The sequence below is a fragment of the Chaetura pelagica genome, unplaced genomic scaffold (genome assembly GCF_000747805.2).
Source record: "Chaetura pelagica isolate M959 unplaced genomic scaffold, ChaPel_1.0 scaffold240, whole genome shotgun sequence".
Taxonomy (NCBI): Eukaryota; Metazoa; Chordata; class Aves; order Apodiformes; family Apodidae; genus Chaetura; species Chaetura pelagica.
Window position 1 is genome coordinate 903,018 of NW_009951796.1, and position 15,371 is coordinate 918,388.

Genomic DNA, 15,371 nt, shown 5'->3' on the forward strand with positions numbered 1-15,371 from the left:
CAACTTGGTGGTAAGGTTCTCATCTGTGCTTCATTAAAATGCCCACAAGATTATCTAGAAAGAAGGAAATTTGTGTAGTTGCCAATATAAAAAACAAAACCAAACAAACAAAAAACTCAAAGCAACCCAAACAAACAAACAAAAAACCCCAAACAAACACACACACAAACTTTGGAGAATCAGAACCATCAAAATACTGCGGTCACTCAGAGGGTTCTCCTGCCAAATTATAGACCAACAACAATAGCTGTTTCAACTGAGAAGTGTAACTCTTGTACAAAAGTAGAGAATTGGGTCTGTAAATCCTTATTAACTGTGGAGTGCTATAGCAATGCTTGTGAAGTGCTTGAGGATGGTGAGAGGTTTGTTTGTGGGGCTGGGAGCGCTCAGAATAAGATTATTTTTTCTGGTCCTTGTAAGAAGAGGGGGCAAGGGTTTCATAGCTCACACCAGTAGTTTTTAGTTGCAAAGTACTTTTGGTTGTTTCTTAGAGTTTGTTGTTGGGCAAGAGAATAAGACACTTTTTAAAAAAAAAAAACAACACCTTCCCTAAACATACAGTTACACTGACCTTGAGATGATAAAGCTTCTGCTCTTACTTTCCATTTTCTGTGGTAATGTTTTATCCAGGAATACCTTCACATTGAGTACAGCCATTTTAAATCTGTCTTCTGAGATATACAGAAGGTCCACCCAGTTAATTACCCCTGTTATTTATGTGTCAGATAGATAGCTTTTTATGGGCTTCTTTTTCTTCTTTTCAGCAAAGCTTCAGCGTGTAGCCCTTTGGATTTCAGGGCTTAGCATCACATGTCTCTGTGCTGTCTTCCTCACGTGATGCTCACCTGTTCATCAGAACCTGGCTCATGAGAGTACATATGTTTCTATCCTGGCTGTTGTTATCAGAAAGAAAAGGTAGAAAAGGATTATTGTCAGTTTTTCTTAGGAACTGCTTTCTTCTGCCTATAAGACTGGGGACTGAGATTTGGGTTCATTTTCATTTGGTAATGAGCTTGACGTTATTAGTTAATGATTGTTTTTATGAATTCCTAGTGATTCTTAATCAAAGCCAAATTATCTCCTGAAAGGTTCCTATCTGAATGAGGAGGGGAATGCTGCTATGAATTGCTTCTGGGTAACAAGAAAACAGAAAGCTGGAGCTGCTGCACCCATCATCACATGCTCAGCAGGTTCTCGAGGCTGATGTACCTGACCAAACACCTTTGGCAGTTCTGTGGATAAAAAAACCCACACCTGACATGCAAAGCTGAGAATGTGCTGTTAGTTTAGCTCAAGTCCTAACAGCTTCCTGAAATACAATTCATCTTAGGCCATTTATAATTTTACTGGCAGTTAGCAGTAAAAATTGTCCCATCACAACAGGTCATTCCTGATAATGATATGGACTTATATAAGCTTTCTAGTGTCTGGTCCTTTTTTGGTGTTACAGTCCTCACAAGAAGAGAAAGGAGATGTCACTGCAAGCTCTTAGCACAATGAGTTCTTCGTGTGGGGCATGTGGTGTTGGTGGTTTATTCCTGCTTTTGTGACAGAAAGAGGGTGAAATTTTATGGTTTCCATCTCCTCACTCTGGGATCTATTTGGGGTCATTTTAATATATTTATCATAGAAAGCCCCATCCAACCTGGCCTTCATTACTTCCAGGGATGAGACAGCCACAGCTTCCCTGGGTAACCTGTGCCAGTGTCTCACCACCCTCACAGGAAATAATTTCCTCCTCATATCTAATCTAAATCTGTTGTCTTTCAGTTGGAGACCATTCCCCCCTCCTCCTGTCCCTGCATGCCCTTGTACAAAGCCCCTCCCCAGCTTTTCTGGAGCCCCTTCAGGCACTGGAAGGTACTCTGAGGTCTCCCCAGAGCCTTCTCTTCTCCAGACTGAACAAGCCCAGCTCTCCCAGCCCGTTCTCATGGGAGAAGGGCTCCAATATTTCCTAACACAAATATGTGCTCCAGTGGTTTCCAATTGCATTTTGTGGTAAAATTTGCTATATGTAGTGTGTTGGATGCATCATTTTCTTTTAAGCCCTGAACCCACTTCTATGCATATTTTAAAGTTGCATTCCTTTAGCAAGCAGTAACTGAACACCAGTGAGTTGTTTATAGCCCTGTGACCCTGCTGTCATCCTTCTCTTTCCACCTGCTGTGACCTTGTGCTTGTCCTTTTGAGGGTGTGTGTTCCAGTCCTGGTTCCCCTCAGCAGCCTCCCAGCTGTCATGTACTGATAACATACTACTTGATTAACCCAAAGTGGTGACATTTGCATCCTTGCTCTACAGTTACTAAGATTTCAGCCTGCAAAAGCAATGGTGCAGTAGAAGACACACATAACCACTTGCTACCAACACCACACAGTGATGTCAATGGTATGTTATCAAAGTTACTTTACAACATACAGCACTTCAACAGTTTAAAATGAAAGCATAAGTCAAATTATGATATTAATTAATTTTGCCTTGCAAGGTGCACACTTCATATTTGATAATTTTTCTCTTTAATCTCTTTTTTTTTTTTTTCCCCCCCTCAGAGGAGTCTGGATGAGTAGTATTAAAGGTTGGCTTAAGGGTAACAGGTTTTGTCTGGGCCAGTTAGCTGTGCCTGTGCAGTATGTGTCAAAATTTGCAAAGGGCCATTCTTGTCTCAATTTCCATTGGTCACATTTTATATATTCTTTGAAGAAGCTTGTCATGGTTCTGGGATAATCTCTGGCAAGGACCAGATCCTGCTGATGAGAAGCAATTTGTGAAGAGAGGCTTTGAATGGCTCAGTGATCCAATATAAACCTGAGGTGAGAAGGTGATTATGATTTAGCTCTGACATAAAGAATTAAAATAAAGAGCTAACTTTGAGGGAATTCATGTATCTCCTTCAGCTCATGAGACTTATTAGAGTGTCCTTCAAGGATTATGGAAAGTATCCCCTAGGGAACCTGACTGTAAATACTAATTCCTCATTTTCAGTCACTGTGCACATTGTAGAGATACACTCAAAATTTCTGCTTATCTTTTTCAGTGTGCTTGGAGAACACAAGGTAATGTAGGGTATTGTGTCCTCCTTCAGGGAAGGAGGAGGGATGAGCAGAACAGCAGCATGATCCTACAGAGAACTTCAGTGCTAGAGACCCAGTGAACCCTTTTGACCAAGGTGAAAAGCTGGTGGGTCACAATACACCAGTAGGTGTTGGAGGGCACCATAGTGAAGATTTGGGTGAAGTCTCAAACATAACAGAGCTGCAGGAAACTGAAAAACAGTCTCCAAAATGAGAAAAAGGCAACTTCAGTAGCTGAGCCACCCAATGGTTGTGTATTGATGGACCCATCCATTTTGTGGCCTTTTCATCTCCCAAGAGAAAGTCATTCAAGAGGAAATCCTGTATTCCTCTCTCCAAAGAGGTACAGAGCTGACCTTTCTCTGAAAGGGCTTCTTGTTGAGGAATTAATTCCTTCTGTGAAATGATTTATGGAAGAGGGATGCTGCTTTAACAAGAATTTTCCCAGTATCTTAAAACTTTCTGAATAGAGTTTAGATGGGATGTTGTGGAGCTCTTGGTTATTTATGTGTGGGAAATTGTAACTCGCCAGAGAAGAAAGAGTCATCAGCATTTGGCACCCAGTGGCTGAAAATGCCAGGAGGCAGTGCCTCACTGTGTCAATATTGTGGTTGCAGAACTGTCAAACATGAAAAATATTGCACATGCTGTGCTTAGAAGTGTCATGGGTGCTTGAACATGACTGCTGCAGTGAAGTGAAGGTGGCAGATAATGCTGTGGGCCCAGGGGATGGCACATGATGTCTGAGACTATCCGTGCTGGCTTGTCCCTGTGGAGCAGCAAAGAGGAGCTGTGGCCTTCAAGGGCAGCCCCACTCTGAGGGCCACCTGGTTTAATTATTGGTTTTTTTTAGTTAAGAGTCCTGAATGGTGCAGGAGTGGGTGTGAAGTGTCCTTGAAGAAGTAATGGGTATCCATCTTGTCTTTAATCTTTGCCACTGAAGATGCTTCCTTAAGTGCTACTGAGTATTTCCATGCTGAATTAAAAACTCTCTGCTCTCCCTGAGCCCAGTGGGAGTTTCTCCCTTGACTTCAAGAGAGGCAGAATTAGACCTAGAGTCATTAAAATAAATACCTTTAAATTAGAGACTAGCATATGGAACCACTTCCCAGCTGCACAAGTGTGTGTCAGCTTTGTGTTCTTTTCATTATCTGGTAAAATTAATTTGATGGGTAGGATGCTAACTCTGTACTTCTCTGCTGTTTTCTTTGTTCTTGACCTTAATATTTATGGAGTATTCTGCTGATTTTTGCTGAAGCTGACAAAAAAATGCCCTGCAGCTTGCAATAAGTCCAGGCTGCTGTTATACATGGGCTTGGCTGTGGCAGGGAAATACTGGGTAGGCAACACTCAGCAGTTCTGCAGGCTTAAAACAATGTTTTTTGCACAATGGCAATGCTGTGGCCATTTAGTCAACTTTAGAAAACTTTCTTATCTAAAAGCAAAAAGCCACAAAAGCCTTAATTTAAGCTCCACGACCTGTTATTTGTCAAAGCCCTGGAGCCTTGGTTCAACTGTAAACCACAGTGCTATCTGAATCCTGCAGCCCCTGCACTGGAAAGGAGGATGAGCAGGCACCAGAATGTCAAAGAAAACAGCTTACTATGCTGGGAAGGGCATTAATCATCACATAATTAAGTGTGTGTCTCTGTCTGGCAGATAATTTCTGAAAGCAAAATGTTGAATAGAAAGCAAAGAAAGATTGATTATTCCTTCCATTGCCCCAGTGTGTATTTTTTGCAGTCACCTAATCAAGAGTAACTAGTAAGAGCTTCATCAAAGATAATTAGCTTTCATGTGTATTACATGTGCAAGTGAGCAAAGTATTTAATAGTCTGATTTTCCTCATGATTTTGAAAACAGGTTTTCATTTGGTTTTGGTTTTCAATTTCATCTCGTTTCATTTATTTTTTTCTATGAAATGACAAAGGAAAATGTAACTGAACTCCAGACACTTGAACAAGATGCTTCATATATGAACATAAAGTAGTCTCAAAAACTAATTGTCTTTCATTATAAAATAATTTCAGATTTTGTATTTTGAAAGTAGAAAATAACAATGTGAGTTTTAAGTTGTATGACACAATACGTATCTTTAATACGTATTTGTAGGTTCTGATTGTAAAAGCTGGTTCTGCAGTTCTTTTTTGCACTCTGCAGAACAAACTGAACCACTGCAAATTGCTCAAGTGTGCTCCTGAGCAAGTTATCCTTGTCTGTGAGCATTTGCATCACATCAATTCATTTAACGTTAAATAAAAAAACCCTCGAATTATGAAAAATCTGGTCTACTCATCACCTGCCTCCCTTTGGAACCACAACAGGCAGATAAAACAATCCTAGCCTTTCCTTCCTCTCAATTCATACTCACTTTCACAGTCTGGGATCATGCTTGTGACCATGCTGGAAGAAGAACCTAGTTTCACATCAGGTCAATCTACCTGTTCAGGAATACTGTGGACTCCAAGGACTTATTCTTTCAAAATCCTGCATCTATCTCTATCTGTGGGGTTTGTGTTCCTTCTGATATTACAAGACCATCTTTATGGCTGCAATTTGTGGTAGAAATAGAAGAGGAAACTATTATTCACAACTTGAATGTTTTTTGTGATCTGGACGGCTTCATATCCCATCATACAGAATGTGGTGCTGTGGCATGTTTGTGGAGCTCTCCGTTTTTAGGAAAGGATTTGAATTTTGTAGCTTAAAGAGAGATGCATAGAGCTGTAGGCAGAGGCAATTAGAAGCAACTTAGAACTTGCAACAAACTTGAAGTTCATCATAAGGCAGCTAGATCAATTATTAAAGGCCTCTTGAAAGCCAGTGTAGTCCATACACTGGTGTGGAGAGGAGATAACTCACTGCTTAAGACAGAAATTGTAAAAATAGTGGTTTGAAGGAGTTGCTGGCTTCCTGCTCACCTGCAGGAATTCACTAAGACAAGGATTTTTCTTCAGCCATGCCTTGGATATCCATGGTGCTCAAGATGCCACAGTGCCTGTAGATGATGTGTTCTGGGGCTGCACCACCCCAACAACGAGGAGGCTTTCCCTGCCACTAGCAAGAAGTGACTCCTTTTGCTGTGTTAACTCCCTATCCCATCCAACACTTTCAGGCTGCTGTTAAATTGCCCCCCAGTTTCTCTTCTAGTGCAGGAACACATTGTAGCAGTAATTCCACACTGGCAGAAAGGAAAAAAAAACCCCACAACATAAAGAAAGGTTGTTTATTAATTTCTTACTGAGCCTGCTTATTTGAGTGGCTGAATAAATGATTTCATTGAGAAATCTATTTCTCCTTTCTGTAGAAATAAATTGCCTTGTTTAACTCCTCCTAAGGAAGGGCTGGAGCACTAACAGGGTAAGGTGTTCTTGCATTAGAGTATTTTTTTCCGTGAGCTTTATGGTTTTTTTATAGTTTTTACAAAAGGAAATTATATTTATTATTATTATTATTATTATTATTATTATTATTATTATTATTATTATTATTATTATTATTATTATTATTATTATTATTATTAATATTATTATTATTATTATTATTATTATTATTATTATTATTATTATTATTATTATTATTATTATTATTATTATTATTATTATTATTAAATAATAGGAAAGATACGGTCATGGAGAGCATTATTATTATTATTATTATTATTATTATTATTATTATTATTATTATTAAATAATAGGAAAGATACGGTCATGGAGAGCATGTTGAATGGCAGGCCAGAGTGCAAGTGAAGAGACGCAGCCCTGTCATGCTGTGTGAAGAGTCTCCAGTTGTAGAACAGAAAAATGTACATCGTCACAAAAAACTAAAGACAGAAAGATACATATTTTATGTCTTAGTAAGCCATGTTTTCAGCTTTAAATGGCATGTTTCATTCCCCATTTGAGTGTTGACAGGTGGGGCTGCTTTCTGGCAAGTCAACTCCTAATCTATACTGGTGCATGGTGTTTTTTCTCACCAGGTGCAGGCCTCTGCACTTATTCTTGTTGAACCTCATAAGGTTCATCTTTGCCTGGCTTTCCAGTCTGTCTTGATCTTGCTGAATGGCTGCACAGCCTTCAGATGTACCAGCCAGTCCTCCCAGCTTTGTGTCATCAGCAAACTGACTGAGGATAAACTCTATCCCTTCATCCATGTCATCAATAAAGATATCGAAAATGGCTGGACCCAGTATTGTCCCTGAGGAACACAACTAGTCACAGGTCTCCATCTGGACTCTGCACCATTGATCACAGCCCTCTGGGCTCTACTGTTTAGCCAGTTCTTGATCCATCTCACTGTCTGCTCTTCTAACTCACACTTCCTGAGCTTATCCAGGAGGGTTTTATGGGAGACGGTGTCAAAAGCCTCGCTGAAGTTGAGGAAGACTCAGTTAATAGGGAGTATGTTGACAACAGTCACGTGAGATTCAGAAAAAGGGGAGCAGCTTCTAGAATAATCGCCAGATGCTAAGAAATACTCACATTCAATCCCTGTATAAAGTAGGAATCAGGTTAAAACAAACAAACAAAACACAACAAAACAAAACTCAAAAAACCACAAACTGAATACAAGTTAAAAGCCAAAACAAACAACAAGCAACTTTATTTACTAATAAAAATGTGGTTTATGTACAGATTTAAAGGGAATAAATGCTTTAAGTAAATCTAAATGCCACTTCTCTGCCACCTCCACAGCAGCACTGAACTACCAACCCATGGTTGCCATGTTCAGGTACTTCAGAAACTTTTGCAGGGCAGGATAAAGCTGCAGTGAACTTGGAGCTCCTTGCAGGGTGCAAATGGAGTTGTAGGTAGCACAGGAGCAGGGGGAAGCTCCTGTGAATTTAGCACACACACATAGGACAGAATATCCCATGTTTTCGTGGTCTCAGGCTCACGCTGCTGAGGCTGGCTGGGGGGAGGGCAGTAGGACCAGGCTTGTTCTCTGCTTCTGGTTGTTCACCAAAACATAGACTCTGCTGTAGCCGACCTTTCAGGAGAATCTGAATTGAAAAAGGGCTGTGATGGGAATTGCAAGGTGTACATCAAAGACTTGATGGTTTAGTACTCAATAGATAAGGGCTGTCTGTAGCAACCTGTTTATGCTTTTTGGGCTGCAGCTTTGAGTATTTCCTAGTTAGGGAGCAAGAAAAGGAAATTTTACTTTGATGAGTTGTTTTTTTAAAGTTAACAATTGCTTCCATTCATGGTTCAGTCACTGCTGGGAACACAGTCATCTTTTCTCATAAAATAAAAGGGCAGTAAAGAAGCAGAATTTGATGTCATGGCTGTTAAGTTCTGTAATTTTATGCTTCCATTAATCAGAAAATGAATTAATACTCTCCCTATTTTCAACGTTGTAAAAGTCCATGTAATTTAATTGGTAATCTAAGGTCAAAAGCAAATTAACATAATAATATCTGAACTGTACTGTCCTGAAATCCCCTGATAGGCATCTTTCGGACTCCTGCTGTGACAAAGCTGTTCCCATTGGCTCTTGACCCTGTGAAAGTTGTTCCTAAACTAGAGAGAGAAATATTGCATGCATAGTTTATGAGTGCCTCTTTGGATAAGCAGTCCTTAGATGATGCCTTTGTGCTGGGGAGAAGGGCTGGTATTACGTGGGATATTGATGCTGCAGGGAGCCTGTATCAATCCTGGTGCTTGTTATGATTTCCCTTTCAGTTTCATAAACTTTGTTTAAAGTTTCACTGCTTTTCTTCAGAATCAGTTCTGATAATATTAAGTATTTCAAAGTTAAAAATGATTTTTTTTGAAGCTGGTTTTGTTTCTGGGTTTTTCTCCTCATTTTATCACCTGGTATCACCATAATCAGGTACATTGTGTTTCACTATTCAGCCTTTTGTGTCCTGAGCATATTTATTAGTTAATGTCTTCTCCATCTTTTTAAGACCTATTAGTTTGAAGTGCTGTTGTTACAAGTGCTTACATCTTGAGTTAAAACAAAACAAAACAAAAACCAAAACAAAACCAACCACTTGGCAAGGTGGCAGGAGGCTTGTAACAGCAGTGTAAGATGTGCATTTCATGCCATAATGTGTCTTTGTGTTTGAGAAGCTGTGGTCCACAGAGGTCTTGAGGCACCTGCCTCCTGCAGCAAGGTCTGGGCTTGTGTTTTCCTATGTTATAAAACACTGGGGAGTTCATGGAAACTTGGCTTGAGCTTTTTGACAAGTGGCCTGCTGAGATGAACTGGCTAATGTAGTAGAAATGGGGAAATAAAGACAAGGGTGGTAACCAGAAATGGAGTCACACTGGGAGTCCTTTTAGGATTTCTTTGATTATTTTTTTTAATGAGTATCTTCTGCATCAATCCTGAGGACACTTGAGCTGGATGCCTTTGACTGAAATACAGCCAGACCTGAGTCTGAACCTCGTGAGGTCTTCTCCTATACAGTTTCATCCCTGCATAGGCACATGGGAGCTGGTAAAGTCTTCCTTCTGCCTGGACTTGGATATCTCAGCTCAGCGTGTTGTACCAGGTGTGCACGAAGATTCCCGGTGGAGTTCGTTAGAAATAGATGGAGTATTTCTGCTTCAGGCTCACTGTTAATTAGATTTTTTTTTAATTAATGCAGCTTCTGGCCAAGTTGCAGGATGCCATTGCAAGGCTGGAGAATCAGGGTCAGGCTTCCTGTTGCTCTGCACGTGGGGAAGTCCTTTGAAAAGCAACTGCGGTCTGTGCTCTGCACGTTCAAGGTGGCAACAGAGTGTGTCAGGATAATGATGAAGGCATTAGGTTCTCTTGGAGAAAAGTCATTTAATTATTCATTGTGAACTGTTTGTTGAACTCTGCTTGCTAAGACTTACACATTTTGAGCTGGTTCATAAGCAGAGCAAAATACAGAAGGGATTCATATCTAAATACTGTATGACTGCCTGCTAATTATTTGCTTACTGATCCATGAAAAAAAACACATAACAGGCATTAAACCAACAATTGAAGTTAGCGTTAGTGAAGAGCTCTGCTGCATGGAAAGATATAAAAACATTAAGAAAAAGATGCTTTTTAGGAATAAAACACACTTTTTAAACAATTCTGAACTGACTTTGTGGGAGCCTAGTGAGGCTCAGATGCATGGACTAATGGTATTTTCTGTGTAATTGGGTAATATCTTGTTTTCCTTTGCATAGTACAAGCAAACCCAACAAAATACAAATATAAGGCTGAATAAATGCAGTGCTAGCATGAGTAAATGCAGTAAGGGAAGACAGGTGATGGTGGTTTATCAGATGGCTAAATAAAGACAAATGGCAAACTTGAAATATGCAAAAGTACAGGCACATTTTTGCACTTAGTTATAAGGAAAAAACCATTATGTTGTATATACTAGTATATATGGTGTAACCAGTTCATACTGTGTTAGGAACAGTTTTCTGCACAGGAAAGGGGCAGTGTATTTGACAGTAGGCCCTAGCAGAAGGGGAGCTCTGGAATGACTAGTTCTCCAGAAGAGAAGAGCAGGCAGCCTGACACGAAAGCTGTGCACACACAACTTCTGCCAGGCTCCTGTGTCTTACATGTTGACACCTACTTGTAGCAATGAAGGGGAACAATTTAATTACTTAAAAATTGGAAACGGTTCTTCTGCACTAGCTCTGGTAGGTGCTAAATAGGTAATGGCTGATCAGGCTGACGAGAGGCTTAGATTGGTAGGCTGATGTTTGCTTGGCAATGCTAGGCATGATACATCTCTGTGCCTCCAAGGTCACATACAACTTCCTTTAACAGCATTGTCTCTGTTCCCTGTGAGTGAGACCCTACTCACACCCTGAAACCCGGAGTCGTGTTAACTTCAGCACTCTTGATGGCATGGAGCCCTGCTAACTGGCAGCCAGAAAAGAAAAGGGGTCAAAGTCTGGTCAGAATCAAATCACTGATCATAATCATCCCAGTAATTACAGTAAAGTGCTGCTGCTGCTGGAGGGCGATGAGGGGTTTGTATACACCTCAGCTTCTCCTTTTTAACCTGTGAAAAAGCACCCTTTGACCTCTTCTGCTTTGGTGCATACTTCTTTCCTTACCCATTGGAGGGGGAAAAAACAAAAAAAAAGAGGTATTATTGAGCTCTGCAAAAAGAAATTAAATCCTGTGTTTGAATGCTGGGGACTGGAGGTGGGGAGGAGCAAACTGGATCCCTTCTCTGGTATTCTGAGTGCTCAGAACTGTCGCCCATGAAACAAAATCCTTTGGGTTTCAGGAGTTCCTGGTAGGAAGCAGAGTCAGTATCATATTATCTTTAGGAAAGCGTGAATGCTCAGGAGTAAAATATGTTCCACTAGGATCCTTCATATTTCAAACTTTTTTTCTTTGGAAAAAAGTTTCCATCCATCCAGTTTTGTGAAAGTATAACCTCATACTGCATTAGCACATGAGAACTAATTTTGATAGCTCTATCTAGAAAAGGCAAGTGGTAGAAATTATTACCTTTCAAATTACTTCTCTGTATCTGTCAAGAGTGTCTTCAAAGGAATATCCTGTTGTTGGAAAAGTAATGCAAAACAATTGAAAATAAAGAGTAGTGGTCATATTTCTGCAGGCATTTGTTTGCTTTCTCAGCATGTTTCTACATTTATGTTTCTTGGTATTAAATAGACTGCCAAGATAGCATTAGAATCACCCAAAATGGTAAAGACAAATCCAGTTGCTTAAATTAATGATGTTATATGAAGGCTGTTTTTCTGTGAATAGGAAGAAAAGGTACCAAAAAAATGAAATAAGAAATGGAATAGGAGTAGGGGGAAAAGTGCTTCTAGAGTTCTGCAAACTCCATTACATGTGTATCTAACGTGTGCTATCAGTGAGATGAAAAGCTGTCAATGCTGCTTGAAAAATTTGATGTTAGAATTATTGCTTTTACAAATCCACATAGCCCCTGTTCATGGCCAGCTGTTAGTCCTCAGATGTGAAAATGGTGACAAGTTACTGGGTTTGTCCCAGAATCTCATAAATTGATGTCATCTGGACTGTGAGCCATAATGAGGACACACTGAACAACTGAATGATGCACCAATGGGGTTTGGGACCTACCAAAGTTTTTTGTTACCTGAAGGATTAGAAAAGTCTCTGCATGTTTTTCGTCTGTGATAAAAAGAAAACAAAAACCCCTTTTTGTTCGGATAGACAGAGCTGTGCATTTGTACATCTATCCAAAGAAACAGGCTGGAGACAAAAGCAAATGAGATACTGGATTGAATCTCAGTGGCTGCTTAACTGCTGTGTCAGCCACCAATGAGAGCAGAAAACAAGCTCCTCAGAAGAAATGATCTTCCCATTTCAAACTTCCAGACTCCTCTGACCATTACATTCCTTGGGGATCCCTACTGGGACAAGACACTTTAGCATCCTTACTAATGACCTGGATGACAGGACAGAGCACTCTCAGGAGCTTTGCAGAGTGTACCACACTGATCATGTGGCAGGTCCACAGAGACCTTGGTAGGCTGAGGAAAAGGGCCGACAGGGACCTCCCACGGATCAGCAGTGACAAATGCCATGTCCAGCATCTGGGGCAGAAGAACTGCCTGGTGATCAAGCAGCACCTTCTGAGGGGCTGACAGGCTGCAGAACAGCTTTGCAGAAAAAGAGCTGGGGTGCTCTCATTATTTCCTATTGCTCTCTCAAAGAGCAATTAGGCTGTGGAGAATGTTTTTTGAAAAAGTCATAAGCAAAATTCCAGATGAACATTGCCTATTCCAACTGAGGATGATCTGCATTCATCAGAAAGGCTGGAGTAACATTATCCAGGTTATCTGTAGCCTAGCTAACCTGTCTCTAGTATTTTTTATGTCTTTTGGTTATTCACTTGAAATGTACAAATTTATTGAATGGCTCCTTTTGCTTAGGTTGAAAAATTATTTTCACCGTGACTTCTTACCAGAAAGTAATTGTCAGTATAAACATTTATCATTTCTGGCTTTTTTTTTTGTGTGTGTGTGTGCTTTATGTGACTGTTTCTTCCAGAGGCTGAAGGAACTGAAACAGAGGGAGTTTGCTCGAAATGTAGCATCTAAGTCACGCAAAGATGAAAGGAAACAGGAGAAAGCGCTCCAGCGCCTGCACAAGCTGGCTGAGCTGAGGAAAGAGGCAACGTGGTAAGTGCACAGCTGCTGAAACCTAAAAAATCCTTGAAAATAATCCCTCTGATGCTGCTGGTGCTGTGGGCCACAGGGGCTGTTGGAGTCCCTCAGATGGAGCCCAGCACACGGCGCGTTGATGGCACTTTTGGAAGCAGTGTGTGTATGGGAATTTGATTCACACTGTGTGCAGAAATGCATGTTGCTTGTTGCTTTTTTCAGTGGAGCTAAAATAGCAGGTATTTTTAGTTTAAAAAAAGACGTGTCTCATCTATATTTCATAAAACCTGGCACATTGGCTGGAAGCTGAGTGAACTGGGTCATGTGTTTGCAGGCTGACACTACTTCATTGATGAGGTGAGGAACACAGTCTGTCTTTCTAGGATGTAACAGATCTCTGTGATGTAGTGTTCAAACTGTTTGCCTGGGAAAGCATCCAGAAATCTAGTCTTACCTTTCAATATAAAAAAAAGATCTAGTTATTGAAATTCGGGTTCTTCTTTTCCCCAGCTCAGCAGAATATTTACCTCCTCTGTAACACTGACTCCTTGCTAGTCACATGTTTATTGCATCTAGGCATACTGTTGAAATTAATACTGAGCTTGCTAAAAAAGACACAGTTATGACACCAATAGGCACTGAAAATCTATGTACTGACTTTTCACAGGGGAATCTTGAGGGGGGGAAAGAAGAAAAGTAGATGAGCAAATGTTTCCTCATTATCCAGCCTTTGTCTTGCCAAATTAACAGGGAAGTCCAACTGAGTGGTAGCTCTTGTTCAGTAATAGTATTTTTCTCCGTAGTTTGCATGGTGAGCAGCCTGCTGAAGCAAAGTCTGTCTGAGCAGGTGAATGGGACATGAATGTTGTGATCTGTTTGGAATGAGCAACATGACACCTGATTTTACATTTTTTACTTTTTATGATAACTCATGTAGAGACTCCTTCTCTTCTGTCAGTGTTTTAAATGTCCAGATTTAGTACTTGAGGATATTAGCTATTATTCCCTCTAAATGGAGTCCAAAATCTAAATTTAGCATATTTCAAGAGAAAGAGGAACTTACTGTTTCCCTTTTTCCATGCTAGAGAAGCACAGATTTTGCAGGTTTTTGTTGTTTCTGTTTTCTTGTGGTTTTTTGTTTTGTTTTGTTTTAAATATCCTCCTTCTAGCTCCTGAAGGAGAATTTGTCTCTGAGCTTTTCCTATTTCAGAATTGCTGTTTACTTTGACTTTGTCTCCTGAGAGGTGTGATTATTGACAGACACTCAGGATTTTTCAAACTGGTATTTTCTATCTAGGCTGGTTTTGCAGAAGTCACCATTTTATTCTGTTTAAGAAAGGAATTGTATGGGTGGTTTAATATATATTTTTAATTTATGAAGAACAGGACAAGGCAAGAGTTCTCATGAGGAATTATTTTCTCATAAAACCTCTGCCTTAATTTCTAGACCCAATAGATTAAGTTTGTCATTCTTTATTTCAGCACTTCTTGGGGTCCTAAATGACACTTGCATGTTTTCCCAGTTACCCATCATCTCGTATTGCTCTGCACTCTAACACAGAATCATTTGGTTAAACTAAAAAAAAAAAAAAAAAAAAAAAAAAAAAAAGAAAAAAAAGTTTAACATAGGTCCATTACTCCTAGTGTTGAGCAGTTCCTGTGGATCCTGGAAAACTGGCAGCTTAAACAGTTTTTGCTTTTCTCTTTGCTTCCTATTAAGTCAAATGGAACAGATGGGAAGAGGACATGAAATGAAGAACAGAAGTAGACAGCGATAATTTGTTTCTCAAGAGGGATGAATCACTCAGTTCACTAGTCAGCTGAAATACTCACCCTGATACTCTTTTTCCATGAAAGAAATTGCTGAGATTGCCACTGGTTGACCTGTGAACACAAACAGGATGGGACCTGCTGGGTGGCTGCCCATGGGCAGAGCAGCAGTCTCTAGGCTGATGACTGAGAAGAGAAGGGGTCTATGAGGCGGTCTCTGCTTTTGTGTATTTTGTAGCACAAAGGAATGTAAAACCTGTGCTATTTGCAGGAACAGCGTGACAACCATGGTGGTCTACCAGGAGGAGGAGCAGTATTAAGGCAGGATGTGTTGGAAAGGTGAACTACCTTGTAAAAATATTAGCCGTTGAGCTGAAAACTTTACATGAAGGAACTGAGGGCAGAATATTTACTTTTTTTTTTTTTTTTTTTTTT

At 40.1% G+C, this 15,371-nt stretch overlaps 1 protein-coding gene across 1 annotated transcript in view; it reads left to right on the forward strand.

Annotated features, from left to right (window-relative positions):
- Window positions 1-15,371, forward strand: part of ZNF804A (zinc finger protein 804A) — a 113,763-nt gene that overhangs the window by 94,809 nt on the left and 3,583 nt on the right. Inside the window, exon 3 of the mRNA XM_010007416.1 lies at window positions 13,054-13,184. Within this exon, the coding sequence (XP_010005718.1) occupies window positions 13,054-13,184 (131 nt within the window). The remainder of the gene's footprint in view (window positions 1-13,053; window positions 13,185-15,371) is intronic.